Raw genomic sequence first — 17,440 nt, 5'->3', positions numbered from 1 at the left:
TCTGAAGTCTGTGGAGGGCAATTGGAAAAGTATGGATTGGATGAAATGTATGACTGAGATGAATGAGTTGAGTGGGTCAGTTCATCTGACGCTTAGGAGGTGGGAGGGGTGGGGGAACCCATCTCTGGGGTGGCAAAGGGCAGGAATATTGCAGTCTTGGTGGGGAGAAGCAGATATGGCAGGAGACATGGGGCAGGCCGCTCTCGGGGAACAGGAGCTCACTGCTTGAAGGCGATCCCTTATTCCGGCCCCTTGAATTCAGCCCGGGGTGCTGGTGACAAGTGAAATCCAGATGCTGGGCTCAGAGTTGACAAACCTTTGCAGGGTAGTGCTGAGGATTTAAACAAGTTTTTCGCAGATAAAATTGCTCAGATCTGGACAGATCTTGACTTTGACTGGAATACAGTGTCAGCTGACAATGAGTCAGTTGAGATGACAGCAGTCCATCTTAGTCCTGTTGTGCGGGAGGAGTTTCACCTGATAACACCTGATGAAGTGGACAAGGTCATGGGAGCTGTGAGCTCTATCGCCTGTTTGTTGGACCCATACCCCTACTGGCTGGGTCCAGGAGATTGCCAATGTTTCATTGAGGGAGAGGTCCTCTCTGGCTCCCTCTAAGGAGGCAATTGTGCATCCCCTCCTCAAGTAGCCTTCCCTAGATCCAGCCATATTTAATAACTATTGTCCTGTCTCCAAACCTCCCTTCATTGGAAAGGTTGTTGAGAAGGTAGTGTTGTTCCAGCTCCAAAGATCCTTGTATGAAGCTGATTATCTGGGCCCTCAACAGTCAGGATTCAGGCTCAGCTATGGCACAGAAACTGCTTTGGTGATGCTGACGAATTATTTCTGGCAGGTCCAGGATAGGGGTTTATCCTCTATCCTGGTGCTTCTCGACCTTTCAACAGCTTTTGATACCATCGACCATGGTATCCTTCTGCACTGACTGGAGGGACTGGGAGTTGGAGGCACCGTTTTATGGTGATTCATCTCATACCTCTCCAGTCAGTCACAGTCAGTGTTAGCAGAGGGTCAGAGGTCGATTCCTAGGTCCCTCCCTTGTGGGGTTACTCAGGAGTTGGTCCTCCCCCCTCTTTTTAATATCTACATGAAACCGCTGAGTGAGATAATCCGAGCTCATGGGGTGAGTTACCATCAGTATGTTGATAATACTCATGGGGTGGAAATGTATGTAAAACATACATTTCCACCCCATGCCCACTCCGTGAAGCAGTGGAAGTAATATGCTGGTATCTGGGAGCTGTTAGGGTCTGGCTGAGTGTTAACAGGCTCAGACTCAACCCCAACAAAATGGAATGGCTGTGGGTTCTGCCTCCCAAGGATATCTCCATCTGTCCGTCCATCACCCTGGGGGGGGGGAACTTTTGACCCCCTCAGAGAGGATCCGCAACTTGGGTGTCCTCCTCAATCCACACCAGACTTTGGAACTTGACTGCCAGCTGTGGTGAGGGGGTATTTGCCCAGATTCACCTGTTGCAACCCTATTTGGACAAGGAGTCTCTACTCACAGTCACTCATGCCCTTATCACCTCGAGGTTTGACTACTGCAATGCGCTCTACATGGGACTCTTTGAAGAGTGTTTGGAAACTGCAAATCATGCAGAATGCAGTTGCGCAAGCAGTCGTGGGCCTCCCAGGACATGCCCATGTTTCGCCAGCACTCCACGGACTGCATTGGCTGCTGATTGGTTTCTGGATGCAATTCAAAGTGTTGGTTATAACCTATAAACCTCTACATGGCATTGGACCCAGATTACTTGTAGGACCGCCTACTGCTGTATGAGTCTCAGCAACCGGTTAGGTCCCACAGAGTCGGCCTTCTCCAGGTTCCATCAACAAGACAATGTCGCTTGGTGGAATCTAGAGGAAGAGCCTTCTATGTGGGGGGCCCAGCCCTCTGGAATCAGTTCCCCCCAGAGATTTGTACTGCCCCCACCCTCCTCGCCTTCCACAAGAACCTGAAAACCTATCTATGCCGCCAGGCTTGGGGTCACTAGACCCTAGCCTCTGGCCGATGAATATGAGGTATGTTTGTGGTTCAAATGTGAATGATTTTTAATGCTCCAGGGTTTTTATAATGGGTTTTAGTATAGTGAATTATATGGATTTTAGTAGTTTATATTGTATACTGTTTTCTTTGATGTGTTGTGAGCCACCCCGAGTCCTCAGTGAGGGGCGGCATACAAATCCAATTAATAAAATAAATAATAAAATAAATAAATAATGTATAAAGCCATCATGCAATCTTGCAGTAACTCTTTTACCTTGTTTTTTTTAATTAAGCATTTATCTCCCTGAAAAGTTACTACAAACCCTGCTTTTACCAATTCTCTCACAGATAGCAAGTTATATATAAGGTTAGGTACATATAACATTGGTAAACTTTTATTAATACATGAACAATATGCATTACCTTCTCCAGATGCTCTCAATTTCCAGCCATTTGTTAATGATACATGCGGGTTACCTTTAGTCATATTCACAAATCTCTCTTTACTTTTAGTTATACATTAAGATGCCCCACTGTCTATTATCCAGATATCATAGTTTACATTTTTATTTGTACTTGATTTAGTTGCACTTACATCGTTATAAGCTCTCTGCATGTTACTAGCATTCTGCTTTTTTACTCTTTTTACAAAATCTGGCTATATGACCCTTAGCCCCACAAGAATAACATTTCTTAACAATATGGGTAGTTGAAGACAGTTTTCTTCCTGTGGTTGTTTCTCTTTCAAATGTTTTCTATCTTGTCTTCTTCTAGACTCTTCTAACAGTCTCCCAATTATGCCAATCAATGTCAGTTCAACTCTGGTCAAAGCTTCCAGTGAAGACACATAATCACCGTAAGAGTCATTCAACGAAAAAAGAATAATATAAACTTGATGCAATTCTGAGAAAATCAGATCTTTTTCATGTAGCTCTAGTAATGTTCTCTTCGTAAACTCCAAATGAGCTAACATGCCACCACCTTTTAACAAACGTGCTCTGAACAGTTTATGCGCAAGGTGTATGTGGGCACCAACACTATCACGAACATAAAGTCTCTTTAAGGTATTCCAACACTTGGCAGCAGAGTCTTCACCAGATATATGGATAAGTTGTCGATCACTGAGGGTCAGTCCAATAATGCTAAGAACCTTTTCATTATCCTTGTTAAAGTCAGCTATTTTCTTCTTATCTTCATTATTTGTTGGATCCCAGGCTGTAACATCCAGTGGCTTGTTAACCATAGTCCATAATCCTTCTTAACGCAGAAATAGGCTGCACTTGATAGACCAGGAAACATAATTTGTTCCATCTAACTAGGTTATCAGAGATGAGCTAGTTGACTGTTCTTGTGCCATTGTTAGTTTAACAGTAAACCACAAGTTAGCTGTCTGAATATGAAACTGAATATTCACACTAACTCTCAATATCTCTCTGGGCCCATAACCAATGTTAGTGTATGAGCAGAGTAATCCTTGTTTACCAAGGTTGTGCAAACACAAAAACATTTAGATTGAGATTTGTTGTGAATAATTATTCAGCCACACACAGATATACTAACTTGAATTAAAGTTTACTTCGTGAAATAACACATTCAGATAAACAGTCTAAGTCATACACATAAGTCAGAATAACAATCCAAAGATTACCAAGTACATAGTCTTTCTTACCAGTTGTCTTTGTCATAATCAGGAAACAAAGAAATCAAGCCTAAACACATTTTAGCCATAATATATAACTACAATACAGAGAGATTGCAGAGAAAATGCAGAGCAAACCTAACAATGAGTAGCCATTAACAGTGAGTAACCAGACAAAGAGAAACAGAGAGGATGACTCAAAAAAATAAGCTATGAACTCTCACTCCCTCTTGTGGCAGTCTGCAACACCTCAGCTAAATACACATAGCTCAGTTATAACACATATTTCCAACCCAACCGTTATGGACAGAGTCCTAACAAGTATTTTGCGTGTGTGCTTTGTGTGCGGGTCACGCACTCAATCTGAAAGGGGAGCTGCCCAGAGGGCTTGCACGGGCTGGAAAATGAACTTCTGGCCAGCAAATCTTCCGGTTAACACAGCGCACATGTATGTACCAATCAGCTGGTCAACATGCATGATCAGTTCTTTCAGTTTCTGGCACTGCTATACATACAAAGTCCAGCAAAAGACAATTGGACTTTCTGGACTTTTCATCTGCAAGCAAACAATGGAAGACCAGTTCTTCCAGTTTCCGGCACTGCCACGCATACAAAGTCCAGCTGATCGTCACATGCGCACATGCGCCAGAAACCGGGAAAGGAACAGGAGGCGCCGTGCATGCCAGCGGTTCGCCATCATGATCTTAATAGATATCATCATCAGTAGTAGGCGTAAGGATATAAACAGGGAACAACCCCACACTAACTGGTACCGATGTTTCCTAGTTGGGTAACGAAGCATCTGCAACGAACAATCTAGCTCAGAGAGTATCTAGCATTCCATAGATCATGCACAAATAAAAATTAAATGGAGGCCCAGAAGATAGGTGTAGCAGCCAGAAATAGATGTGACATTGTGGTTATAGAACCACCTACCTCCGGTATGTGATGCTAATATTTCAAACAAGCCACCTGTTCACATTTTTATTCACAACCATTAGTACATGATTAGGTTCCTTTCCATAACTGGCTCAATTCTGTTAAAGAGACAAGTTGCTTTTTAAATGTATTTATGTTTACCTATGGGCTGCTTGATGCAATTTCTAGTCATGGTTGTCCCAAAGGTGCTTTTTTCAAGAGATAACTGGACTTTCTGGGGGGTTTGTTTTGGGTTTGGTTTTTTGTTTTGTTACGGGGAGCTTCTTGGATGAGAAGCGAAACATCTTCAAAGAAAAAAAACAGAAAGTCCAGTTGCCTCTTTAAAAAAGCACATTTGGGACAATGAAAAAGTGAAAAGAACCACAGAACGTTAAGTTAAATTAAAAAAAGAAAAACCACTGGGTTTCTGTGTCAATATTCTTTTGCCTTTGGACCTTTTTCAACACCCAATTAGCCACCAGCCACTGCCCTTAAATCTGTTTCAAAACACAAAGCACTCACCCCCTCCCAACAGGTGTGAAAGTATCGTTTCATGTATGTTACCACCAAACACTTCTTTAATATAAGTTGGATGGCCAAACTTGCCCATTGCCACGCAAAGAATACCAGTTGTGGTTTCTAAAACCCTTTGCTACCTGTTTGCACATGCGCATTAACATCCCGGGCGAGAGGGCGGAGCCTCCTCCTGCCGGTGCTACCGAACCAGAAGCAACCCCACTACTGCAGAATACACTCATTTCCTGTTGGACTGTAACAGAAGTACAGACGCCGCAGCTTTTACAAATGGTGCGCTTTATTTATTGCTCCAAAATAAAAGCCAATGAGACGGAGCGGGAGCGAGGGAGGTAACCAAACGCCAAAATAAAAAAAATAAAATAAAAGAATAATTGTAAATGGTAAGGACGCAAAGGAGGGCATTCCCCAGAAAACCGTACTGTCATTTGTGGGGATATGTCAGGACTGCCCTCCTGGTATGATAAAAGATCTACAAAGAGGAAGGATAAGTTTATCTACAAAAATTGGAGTAAATCATACTTTTAAACCTTCTTCCAAAATACAAGACTGGCCACCAAGGGAAGGGTTGATATAATAAGTCAGTTTCACTATTTGGGACAGGAGAAGGGCTGGGAGGTACTATTTTTAATGTCCTGCTCTATACAGGTAGTAAGTGAGGGGCTTTAGGTACAATTTTCTCAACTCCTACAGACCTTTTAGTATGAGAGACGAGTACCACGATTCCATTCGGATGGTCTCAATGTCCTAAAAGAGTGTCTCTTGAACAGCTTTAAAAGTGAATGTTTTGGCACTAGGGATCTTTCCTGTTGTCATACTTAAGAATATCAGAAAGAGCCACAGAAAAATGTCAACATCTACAAGGCAGTCAGTGGCTTTCTGTCGTATTAGGTCAACAGAGGCTGTCAATAAACCGTTTACATCCTGAAATGATATTTAATCCTTAAAGCAATTGTCTAATACCAGGTGGGCATGTTATTTTCTTATTAAGATATTGCGAACTTTTCCAGACGTAATTACATTACTCTTTTTTTAAATCATTCGGAGGATGCTGTAATGAATCAGAGGCTGCAAAACCTCCAGCTATTTTATTATTTGGGTCAGTACGTTAGACAAATGAGGAAAATGTACACTGCCTTTTTAAAAAGAGCTGTAGAGTACAATTCAAAAATGATAAATATAAGCATATGTAAAATTAGTAATGGTCAGTGATTTGTTAACTTTGAAAGCAACCTAAAGTTATCAGACACATTTTACCTTTTAAAAGTTATAGGGATCCTAATCATTAGGGAGAAGTGTTTTATTATTAAAAGGTTTTAGTCTATATCTAAACAGCCATAGGAATTTAATGAGAAATAGCTCCAGAAGAACTTAGAACAATTATTCCCCCAAAGATTTGGGGACTAAGAAAATTAATTTTTAGCAATCAAAATGATTGAACAGATGTATTATTGCATGTATGTCAAATGTAAAATTAAAGTGATTCCGCACACCCAATATGGTAAACAAAGAGCCAATGTGATCTAATAGTAAAAGGGTTTAATCTGATCGTGGAGAACAGATTCAAGTCCACCTGCAGTCGTGGAAGTTGACTGGATGACTTTGGACCAATCCCCTTCCCTCTTTTTTTATCCTAATCCAACCACAGCATTTTTCTAGGGACAAATCAGAGGGCAAAGTGCTATGGAAGCTGCTCTAAGAGGAAAGGAAAGGATAAACTGCAAGTAATGAATTGATTGACTGTGGGTGGTTATATCTTCCAATATAACAAAAATACCACGTTTCTTACCATGGTTCTACCAAACCCCTCTTTTCAAGAACTGCATTATGTTGCCTTATTTCGTTTCATTTATTTTATTTTATTCTTCTTATTTTCAGAGAGGTGGGAGAAATATTAGATTAGGAGGAAGAATAGCTAAAATATAAGTAGAAAGCCCTTTATAGGCAGCACATCTATGTGCGCTTATCTGGGTATCAACCCTAGTCCTGGGTTCTACAAACATATGTAGATTCATTCATGCCTATCATTCTGTTCCATTTTGGGATAAGTAATATTAGGCAAAGCATAGAACAGAAGTATGAAGCATTAAGGCAAGGAAATTAATGGTATGAGAAAGAAAAATACAGCTAAATCTGGTAGAATGATTATATTGTTTTGCTGTTTCAACAGCCCCAAACCTAACAATCTTATTTCTGGAAGCATCGGTGTTCTGTAATATAGAGAAAAATAATAAATTCCACAAATCTGTTTCAATTGAAGCCTGATTACTCTTTGGCTGGGCATGTTGCAGCACACATACTTTGGAAAACTCCGACAGTATATAATCTAGACAGCTAAAATCAATGGTTTTATGGCACTGCTTGCATTTCCATGATTATCTAATGTACTCCCAATTTTATGAAGGTAAATTCTCCCGAACAGCATGAGACTTGCTTCCATGTTAAGAATTAGGGATCAATATATTTTCTAATGCCTCTCAGCATTTGGCTTTTTCTGTTACCCACATCTGTTAGCCACTGGTTTTAGGATTAAATATATCTCCTAGTGGAAAGCCACATATATTAGGTTTTAGTACAGCCTTGTTTACAGAGATGCTTTTTATCTTATTTTAATTTCAATGGCAGCACCATTTAGAACTCAGGCCCACTTCCTTAAAAACGGAGTGGGGGACAAAATAGGACAGAAGGGATAAGGTCAACCCTCTCCTCGTTTTTCAACCACTAAGGGAATGATGATCGTTAAAATGAAGAAAAAAAGAAAAGTGTAACATAATAAATAAATAGAGAAATAAAACGAATAGGTAAAGCAGAATAATAATAACTCTGTGAGTGTGTGTGTGTGTGTGTGTGAGAAACACATTTGGCACATTGAAGAGAGTATTTACATGGGAGAAGGGAGTGGTCCAAAGCTGAGAGTGGACATCAGGCAGCAACATGGAGAAGAAGAGATAAAGCTGAATTTGTGGGGTAGAAAGGATAAACTCCTTCTCTCCCCTCCATTTTCCCTTAGCCCCCTCCCAAAAACCACCTTCCGCTATTCCCTCCAAATCAGGAATCATTCTCAGTCGCTGATCTTCAGACCTTGCTGGGTTTGGGAGAAGAATGGCAGATCCTCTTAACGTCTTCTAAATGGAAACTTCGTATTCCCTGGTATCCTGTTAAGAGGGGAGAAAAACAACTTATTTCGGGGACAGAATCTCGCCAGCTCCTTCCCTTTAACTTCACCTAATTGACTTTAAACTACCCAAATGTCAGAAGATCGTCTTCATCCACTGTGGCACAGAGGTGGGTTCCTACCGGTTCCAGCCAGTTCTTTAGAACTGTTAGTAATCCAGAGCTGGGTTCTGTTAGTGTCTCTGTGGGCACCGCCATCTTGGATTTTGGTTCTGCATATGTGCAGAAGCAAATATTGTGGGAGGGCGGGCGCGAAACACATGCGCACACACGGTGCGGCCCTGACCGAACTGGCAGCAAAAGGATCCAGAACCCACTTCTGTTGTGGCACAGTTGTTGGGTCTCATGTGCCAACCCACCAAAGAGAATAAATTCAGTAAGAACAACAACACACAAGAGCACGCAATAGATACAAATTAAATGTAAATCGCTCCAAGCTAGACTGCAGAAAAGACGATTTCAGCAATAGAGTGGTCAACGCCTGGAATTCACTACCGGACTCTGTTTTTTCTTACCCCAATCCCAAAACCTTCAACCTTACATTATCTAAAGAAGACCTCTCCCCTTTTCTAGGAGGTCTGTAAGGGGCGTGCATAAGTGCACCTTTGTGCCTACCGTCCCTGTCCTAATGTCTTTTTATCTTTTCTATCTCTACTTTATACATATACTATGTTAAACATACTACAATACAATACTATATTTGTATGACAAATAAAATAAAACAAACAAACAAACAAACAAATTAAAAAAACTCTAAAGGGGGGCTTTGGTGACCCTACTGGCAGCATATGGAAGTATTGGAGGGAGTACAGGGAGTCCTTGACTTATGACGACAAACAAGCCCAAAATTTCTGTTGTTAAGTGAGGCATTCATTAAGTGAATTTTGCCCTGTTTTACAGCTTTTCTTGCCGCAGTCGTTAAGTGAATCAATGCAGTTGATAAATTAGTAATCCAGTTGTACAGTGCATGTAGCCTCTCCGTTGATTTTGCTCATCAGAATGTCATAAAAGGGGATGACATGACTTTGGGATACAGCAACGGTCATAAATGTGAGTCAATTGTCAAACCTCTGAATTTTGATCACATGATGATGGGGATCCTGCTGTGAAGGATAGTCATAAATTCAATTTTTTTTCATTGCTGTGATAACTCTAAACGGTCATTAAATGAACTGTTGTAAGTCAAGGACTATCTGTACTGTTGAAATGAGCAAAATTTCCCCAAACCAGTAGAAATGTGGTCAAGAGGTACCCTTGTTGGGAAAAATGACAGAAAATCTGTAATGAACTCATCCAGGTCGTAAAATGCTAGATGATCCCTTGATGGCAGTGTTGGGTGGGAAAGGCTAAAATCTCCTGCAAGAGATCTAATGGCTGACCCTAATTTTACAGCCCAAATCTGGGATAAATCTGTACAGAACTGCAGCAGGATTGCAAGAGGTTGAAAACAGCAGTAAGAGAGGAGGAAATGAGGAGCCAGACTAAGTCAACCCTCTTTAATCAGAGTTTGTTTGTTTTTTAAAGGTACTATAGAACAACGGCTTGGCTGAGCATCTGCAGCTCACCCCAGCCTCGTAGAGAGGGTTGTTGAAATCAGATTCTACAGTGATGGGGCTGTAGCTGTGAGAGCTGGAAAAGGAGAAGCCAAAAAGAGTTTTTCCTTGGAATCTGCAGGAAAGTAAAAGAAGAAGAGAGCATATTGAAGCAACCAGCCTCTACCAGTTTGGAAAATCAGATTCATTTTAATGGCATAGCTCCATGGATTGTATCTTACAGAAGTAACCCAGCGGAGGAGATTACATACTTTGCATTTGGCTGGTTCAGAATTGGTCACCAACCAATTTTCTGATTGGCTACCAAGCAGCTTCCTATGGTCTGCGCACAGCCAACATTTCAATCACATTTTCATTTTTTTAAAAAAATATTCACGTTTATTATACTATAAAATGCAAAGAGAAACAAAGATAACAAAGAAAGAAGGGAGAAAGGTAAAGAAGGGAGTGGGGGGTAAAGGAGGGGGAAAAGACTTCCAACTTCCAACTGCAGTAAAATACAAAGTTCAGTTGCAGTGTCCGTATTTTTGTTTATGTATTTAGTTAGTACCAGCCATATCTATCACAACAAAATCAATCTGATCACTGATCACATTTTTGTCCATATACTGAAGTACTTTGTCCATATACATTTTTTGTCCATATACACATTCCATATTGTTGTGGTTATCTCTGGCCCAGCTCCTGCCCCAAGGAATGTGCAGGTGGATGTGGGGGAAACATCCACATTCCACAGGCCTGTTTTGCTCCCGATGGAATCTGCCGACGAAGCCTCCTCTGACCAAGGAAGCATGAGTGACAGGGAAGAGGGGAGTTTAGCAGACAGCCCAGGAGGAGATCAATCATCCTTATCATCCCTGGATTCTGAACAAGAATTAATGACACATCCACGCACGCGTAGAGTGATGCATAGGAGACAACAACTGAAGGACTATTACAAGAGAAAATGAGGCCACCTGTGGTTGGGTGGGGCTGCTGTAATTAGTGCTACAGATAAAAGTGCAACCTGGTGTTTTAGCCTCATGGCAGTTTATCTGATTCATTGTTTCGTCAAGATCGTGGTTTTTGCTGTTCAGGATTGTGGGTGTGGACTCTCTGGACTTTAGAATTGAACTCAATTTCCTAGTTATTGGGTGAGCAATTGGATTGCATTTAACCTGTGCCTTGTGTGTACCAGAAAATCCCTTTGACATTTAAAAAGGGAGCTGTTTCTGTTTTCCTGTTTATAAAAACTTTTGGGTTTTCCTTTTATCGTGTGTCTTCCTGGATTAATTACCCTGTAATTACGGTTGAAACACACCGGCAGAACACATATACTGGAATATAAAACACTCCATGTATTTTATACATGAGGCTAAGACCATTCAAAGAAACAAAACTGATAAACATTCAGTCAGTTACTCTAGCTATGTTTAGTGGCAGGTATGGATATGATTAATACTTTCTAGAATAGAGCCCCCCCCCCCCCAATCTTTTCAGCTTTGTGGGCAGTGTGTGTTTGGGGGGGGGGCTGGTTCCGAACAGCTCAAGACCCAGTAGCGGGCCATGGACTGGGAACCCTGTTCTTAAAAGTGTAAAACTTTAAACTTGTTGATTTGGCAGGAATTAAAGTTCCTTCTATACGGGAGCTTTTATTATCACTTAATATACCAGTGATCTTGGTTTTGAATTGGTTATACAATTGCAGTATTAAGGAATTTTCCTCTCTTTTAAATGTAGGTTGGGAAGGCATTATATGAACCCAAGTTGTTTTAATTAAAGGCAGTGAGGTATTCATATAAAACAAGGTAACCCAAGTTTATGACTGGAAGGCATTTTTATGCTACAGTTTAATCTTGGAAACCTTGTGTGTATGTGTGTGTGTATCTGTATGCCTTTCTATGCAAAGGGCATTTTCAACATCATTAAGTAGACAAATTATTATAATTATCTCCTTGTAACTGGGAATTGGAACTGTGTAGGGTTTTCAGGTTAAAATCTTTGAATTAAATTTCAATTCGCCTCCACTTGCTATTAAATAACATCTCTGTCTTTCTTTACACTGTAGGGGAGGTGGGCTAAATAACAGATAATTAAAAAAAACCTATAACATAATAATGTAATATAGTTATACTATATTACTTATTATTATTATTATTATTATTATTATTATTATTATTATTATTATTATTATTAGGATTAATATACAACCCCTCTCCGAGGACTTATGGCAGCTTACAACATATCAAAAGACAATATACAATCTAAATATCTAAAAATCCAATTAATTTAACTATTGCTCTAAAAACCCTAATAACATTTAGAAATCATTCATTCCCATTTGAACAACAGGCATACCTACACTCGTCAGCCAGGGAGTTAGAGTCTAATAACCCTAAGCCTAGCAGCATAGAGTATAACAGCCCCAAGCCTGGTGGCATAATATTATATTATGATATAAAATAAAATAAAATAAAATGCAACTTAGCTGGAATTAAACCACAGAGTTTAATGGCACTGCCCACTAAGCAAATCATACATAAATTAGTTTGATATCACTCACTTAGTGTAGTAGATGTAGATGCCTCCAATCAGCAGGATGACGAGAATGATGGGGAGGAAGATTGCCAGGGCTATGTTGCCCCCTTCCATCTGGTGGGAAGGATCTGTGGTCTGGGTGACTACAAGAGGAAAGAAAAAAGTGGAAAATATGACAGGTATGCATCAAACACCCCACCCTGAACTTTTTATTTTAGTTTACTTATCAGAATTTATAGCCCAAATGTATAACAATAAGAACATAGTCCTAGACCTGCAATAGTCACAAAAAGCAAAGATAATTGTAACATAAAATCCAAGATAGTTGCCCACAGACAGTCATCATCAAAAGAAAACATCCTTAATCTGTTTCTAGAATTGCGAGCAAGTTGGAAGCTGCATGTATTTCTTGGGAAAGAATATTCCATAGGATGGGGTCTACTATAAAGAGAACAAGATGTGTCACCCGCAGGCCTTCTCTGAATGAAGGGATGAGACGGGCAGATTACACTCTGACAAATTATTGCTTGAAGTATCCTGCACCACAGAGCTTCAAATGTAACGAAGACCACTTTAAATTGGGCCTGGAAGTCTATTGGCAACCAATGCAGCCCCTGTACTGTAAGTGTTATTCTATATTGTGTTGGCAAAAATCTTGCTGCTGCATTTTGTACCAGCTGCAAAATTCTGGATTGTCTCCAAAGACAGCACCATTTAGAGCCTACTGCAGCACTCCTATTAAATGGACATAAGGCATGAGTTATTGAGGTCTGGGACAGAGCCTGACACACCTAGTACCCTTATCTACCCCTTCCACCTGCTGTTTGAGCAGAAGAGGGAGGAGGGAAAGGAGAGAGGGAGGGAGGGAGGGAGGGGAATGGGGAGGGAGGAAAGAAAGGAGGGAGGAAGGGAGGGAGGGGTGGAGAATAGGGTGGGGGGGAAAAGAATGGAGGGAGGGAAGAGGGAGGGAGGGAGGGAGGGAGGGAGGGAGGGAGGGAGGAAGGAAGGAAGGAAGGAAGGAAGGAAGGAAGGAAGGAAGGAAGGAAGGAAGGAAGGAAGGAAGGAAGGAAGGAAGGAATTGCCCCCACCCTCCTCGCCTTTCGTAAGCTCCTTAAAACCCACCTCTGCCATTAGGCATGGGAGAACTGAGATATTCTTTCTCCGTAGGCTTTTACAATTTATGCATGGTATGTTTGTTTGTATGTATGTTTGGTTTTACAATAAGGGTTTTTTAGTTGTTTTAGTATTGGATTTACATGCTGTTTTTTATTACTGTTGTTAGCCGCCCCGAGTCTACGGAGGGGCGGCATACAAATCAAATCAAATCAAATCAAATCATCAATCAATCATATTTGTCACCCTCCCAGAATCCCTTCCCAAGTTTCTTTCCACTCACCTTCCAGTTTCCGGTCATCCAATAACTCCTCATAGGCCACTATGAGAGAGAACAAGGGACTTTTTTTAAAAAAATGCCCAGCAAACAAAGCAGAGGGTCACAAAATAGTGAGTGAAAACCCCACACAATGGGGAAAAGGCCCCCCCTACCTTTGCAGAGCGGTGGCTGGCTGGTCCATTGGGATGGATGTCCTGGTATGCAGGTGATTGTCACTTCCCCTATAAGCTCAAATCCCTCATAGCAGAAGAAGCGCAAGGACTCTCCTGCTTGGTAGTGATGCTTGTAAAGAGTTTGGTACCCATTCTCTGGAACACCGGGGTTCAGGCAAGGCTCATATTTCACTGGCGAAAGGAAATGGGGCAACAAGGAGTTGTTAGGTGACTAGTCATAAGTCGAGGACTCCCTATAACCCAGGGGTAGGTTCTAACTTACCTCGCCGCTGGTTCACTTCCTCCCATGCTTTGCGGCTGTGCACACATTGTGCAGTACCGAAAATGTAGCTTCTGCACATGCGCAGAAGCAAAAACAAGCAAAACAAAATAGCCCAAAACGAGGTGGCGGTGCATGGGCAGTGCTCGAAAACTCATCCAAAAATGCGTTTTGAAACCCAGCAAAAAATGTTTTTACCTTTCCCCGCCTTTACTTACAGACACACTTGGGTACTCGGTCGCTCCATTTAGGGGTGCCCGTATCCCGGTTGTAGCAGGTGAGTGTGTTGCTCCCTTCCACTACGTAACCTTCGTGGCAGAAGTACTGGACGTGGGAGCCGATGGAGAAGTGCCGGTCCGAGACGCTCCGTTTCCCGTTGCTAATCTCTCCAGGATCGGCACAATTTATAACTTGGGGGAAAAAGAAGGTGTAGTAAAATACAAGAAGAGGCAGCTCTGTGTTTCCCTCCGTGGTTCCCAATTCAGGAATCATATCTGACCATGGGGGTATTCTGAAGGGTCATTCTACTCCAGGAATGTTCCAACTTTTCTTCCAAAGCAGCTATTCTGGACTTGTGGGTCATGACCAGCGGTGGGCTACGAGCCGGAACGCTAAATTGCGCTCGCCCCCACGGCTCGTAAGTTCTTCCGGAACCAGCGCGATTTTGCTGCTGCACCTGTGGAGGAAGAAAAATCGCGCACAGAACCACAGGTGTGCGTGTGTTTCGGCGGTTTTTTTCTGCTTCCGCGCATGCTGAAACACGGGCGCACCTGCCGTTCCGTGTGTGATTTTGCCTCCTCCACAGGTGCAGCAGCAAAATGGCGCTGGTTCCGGAAGAACCTACAAGCCGCGGTTGCGAGTGCAATTTAGCGTTCCAGCTCGTAGCCCACTGCTGGTCATGACCTCTTTGAGGGTCGCCTAAGGTCATCAGAAAACACATATTTTCGATGGTCTTAGGAACCGAGACACTGCTCTTCTATCCGTCTCTAGGTGGGTCCATCCACATGCAAATAAACTACAACAAAAAATGTACAATGGGAACTTCTGAGCATGCGCAGAAGCCGAATTTCTGGCACTGCACATGCATCACCATCTTGTTTACAGCTTTTCTTTTTGCATTTTTTTAAAAAAGCAGTGCGCATGTGTGCATGCACAAAGCGCACCCACACACAGCCCAGGAGGAAGCGAACCAGCAGCAAGGGAAGTTAGAACCCACCCCGGAATTTCCTAATAATTTTATTATTTTATGGTTGGGGGTCTCCACAACATGAGGAACTGTATTAAAGGGTCGTGGCATTAGGAAGGTTGAGAACCATTGTTCTTAAAGTGTCACAAAGGTTCTAGAACTGCAAATGATGCACGAGAAGATCTCCTATTAGAAAGTCTAAAATAGTGCATCAAAGTTTTCAGGGGTCCTTGTGGTGACATTTATTTATTTATTTTGGATATATATAAATGTATATAAACTCTCTAATTGCATATAGGTGATTCTGGGCAGCTTGCAAAATTTTACAAATTAAAAATTATAATTAACCCATTAAAAGAAAAACTTCCAGCCCACCTCTCAGGGCAGCCACCCAGAACACGTTATGCTTTTTATGTCCAAAATAATAATAATAATAATAATTATTATTATTATTATTATTATTACTACTATTATTATTTATTAGATTTGTATGCTGCCCCTCTCCGAAGACTCGGGGTGGCTCACAACAGTAATAAAAACAGTATAACAATGGAACAAATCTAATAATAAAAATTATATAAAAAACCCCAACTATTAAAAACCATACAACACATACATACCAAACATAAAATCTAAGAAAGCCTGGGGGAGATGTCTTAGTTCCCCCATGCATGGCGATATAGGTGGGTCTTGAGTAACTTGCGAAAGACAAGGAGGGTGGGGGATGTTCTAATCTCCGGGGGGAGTTGATTCGAGAGGGCCAGGGCCGCCACAGAGAAGGCTCTTCCCCTGGGGCCCGCCAAACGCGACGGGACCCGGAGAAGGCCAACTCTGTGGGACCTTATCAGCCGCTGGGATTCGTGCGGTAGAAGGCGGTTCCGGAGGTATTCTTCCTTCAACATAATTTTTCTATTTCCTCCCCACCACACGTACACACACAATACATTTGACATAGTTGGAAAACACAAAAAGTCAGAGCCACACAGATTCAAGAAAGGCATTTTTAACGCTAGTTGGCGTAATGCTAATGAAGATAACGTAATCTGGAAAAATGTAAAAGTAAGCTTCCAGTCAAAGTGACAGTAGGGTGTCGTCATTCTAAGGTTCTCTTCCCACAGCTACCAACTCTGGGTTGTGTGTCTCTTCTCATGCCCACTAAACTCCCTCTTTTTGCATTCGCCTCCCATTGTCATTCACACCTCCTTCTCCTTCATGCTTAGATAGGTCCTAACGCGGAGTGTCCTCACCACTTATTTAGCATCAGATTACACTTACTCTTCTGACAAGTAGGTGGGCTGTTGCTCCATGACAGATCCCACTGGCAGGTGAGAATGTCGGAGCCCACAATGTCATAGCCAGGCTCACATTGGTAGGTTACGACTGTCCCCCGGATAACAGCGGTATGGGAAGCCGTGCGCCAACCAAACTCCACCTCTGGCAGCTCTGGGCAGGTGTCATTTTGTGGAACCTCTGTGAAGAGAAGAGAGTAGAAGAGAGAAAGGAGGGGAGGAGGGGAGAGGGACGGGGAGGGGAGGAGAGGATATAGGAACTTAAGGGGCGTACATAAGTGCACTAGTGTGCCTTTCGTCCCCTGTCCAATTGGCTTTCCTTTATCTCATATAGAAACATAGAAACATAGAAGACTGACGGCAGAAAAAGACCTCATGATCCACCTAGTCTGCCCTTATACTATTTCCTGTATTTTATCTTACAATGGATACATGTTTATCCCAGGCATGTTTAAATTCAGTTACTGTGGATTTACCAACCACGTCTGCTGGAAGTTTGTTCCAAGGATCTACTACTCTTTCAGTGAAATAATATTTTCTCACGTTGCTTTTGATCTTTCCTCCAACTAACTTCAGATTGTGTCCCCTTGTTCTTGTGTTCACTTTCCTATTAAAAACACTTCCCTTCTGAACCTTATTTAACCCTTTAACATATTTAAATATTTCGATCATGTCCCCCCTTTTCCTTGTCCTCCAGACTATACAGATTGAGTTCATTAAGTCTTTCCTGATACGTTTTATGCTTAAGACTTTCCACCATTCTTGTAGCCCGTCTTTGGACCCGTTCAATTTTGTAA

The 17,440-nt window shown here is 41.9% G+C and overlaps 1 protein-coding gene across 1 annotated transcript in view; it reads right to left on the bottom strand.

Annotated features, from left to right (window-relative positions):
- Positions 1–5,378: 5,378 nt before the first annotated feature.
- LOC139154135 (seizure protein 6 homolog) overlaps positions 5,379–17,440 on the bottom strand; it is a 46,265-nt gene continuing 34,203 nt past the window's right edge. The window contains exons 12-18 of the mRNA XM_070728566.1: positions 16,630–16,824; positions 14,387–14,578; positions 13,889–14,080; positions 13,740–13,778; positions 12,369–12,486; positions 9,839–9,941; positions 5,379–8,254 (exon numbers count right to left, since the gene is read on the bottom strand). Coding sequence (XP_070584667.1) covers positions 8,225–8,254; positions 9,839–9,941; positions 12,369–12,486; positions 13,740–13,778; positions 13,889–14,080; positions 14,387–14,578; positions 16,630–16,824 — 869 coding nt within the window. The 3' untranslated portion in view covers positions 5,379–8,224. The remainder of the gene's footprint in view (positions 8,255–9,838; positions 9,942–12,368; positions 12,487–13,739; positions 13,779–13,888; positions 14,081–14,386; positions 14,579–16,629; positions 16,825–17,440) is intronic.

The sequence above is a fragment of the Erythrolamprus reginae genome, chromosome Z (genome assembly GCF_031021105.1).
Source record: "Erythrolamprus reginae isolate rEryReg1 chromosome Z, rEryReg1.hap1, whole genome shotgun sequence".
In the NCBI taxonomy this organism is placed as follows: Eukaryota; Metazoa; Chordata; class Lepidosauria; order Squamata; family Dipsadidae; genus Erythrolamprus; species Erythrolamprus reginae.
The sequence above is the reverse complement of the archived record's forward strand: the minus strand, read 5'-3'. Positions and strand labels throughout refer to the sequence as shown.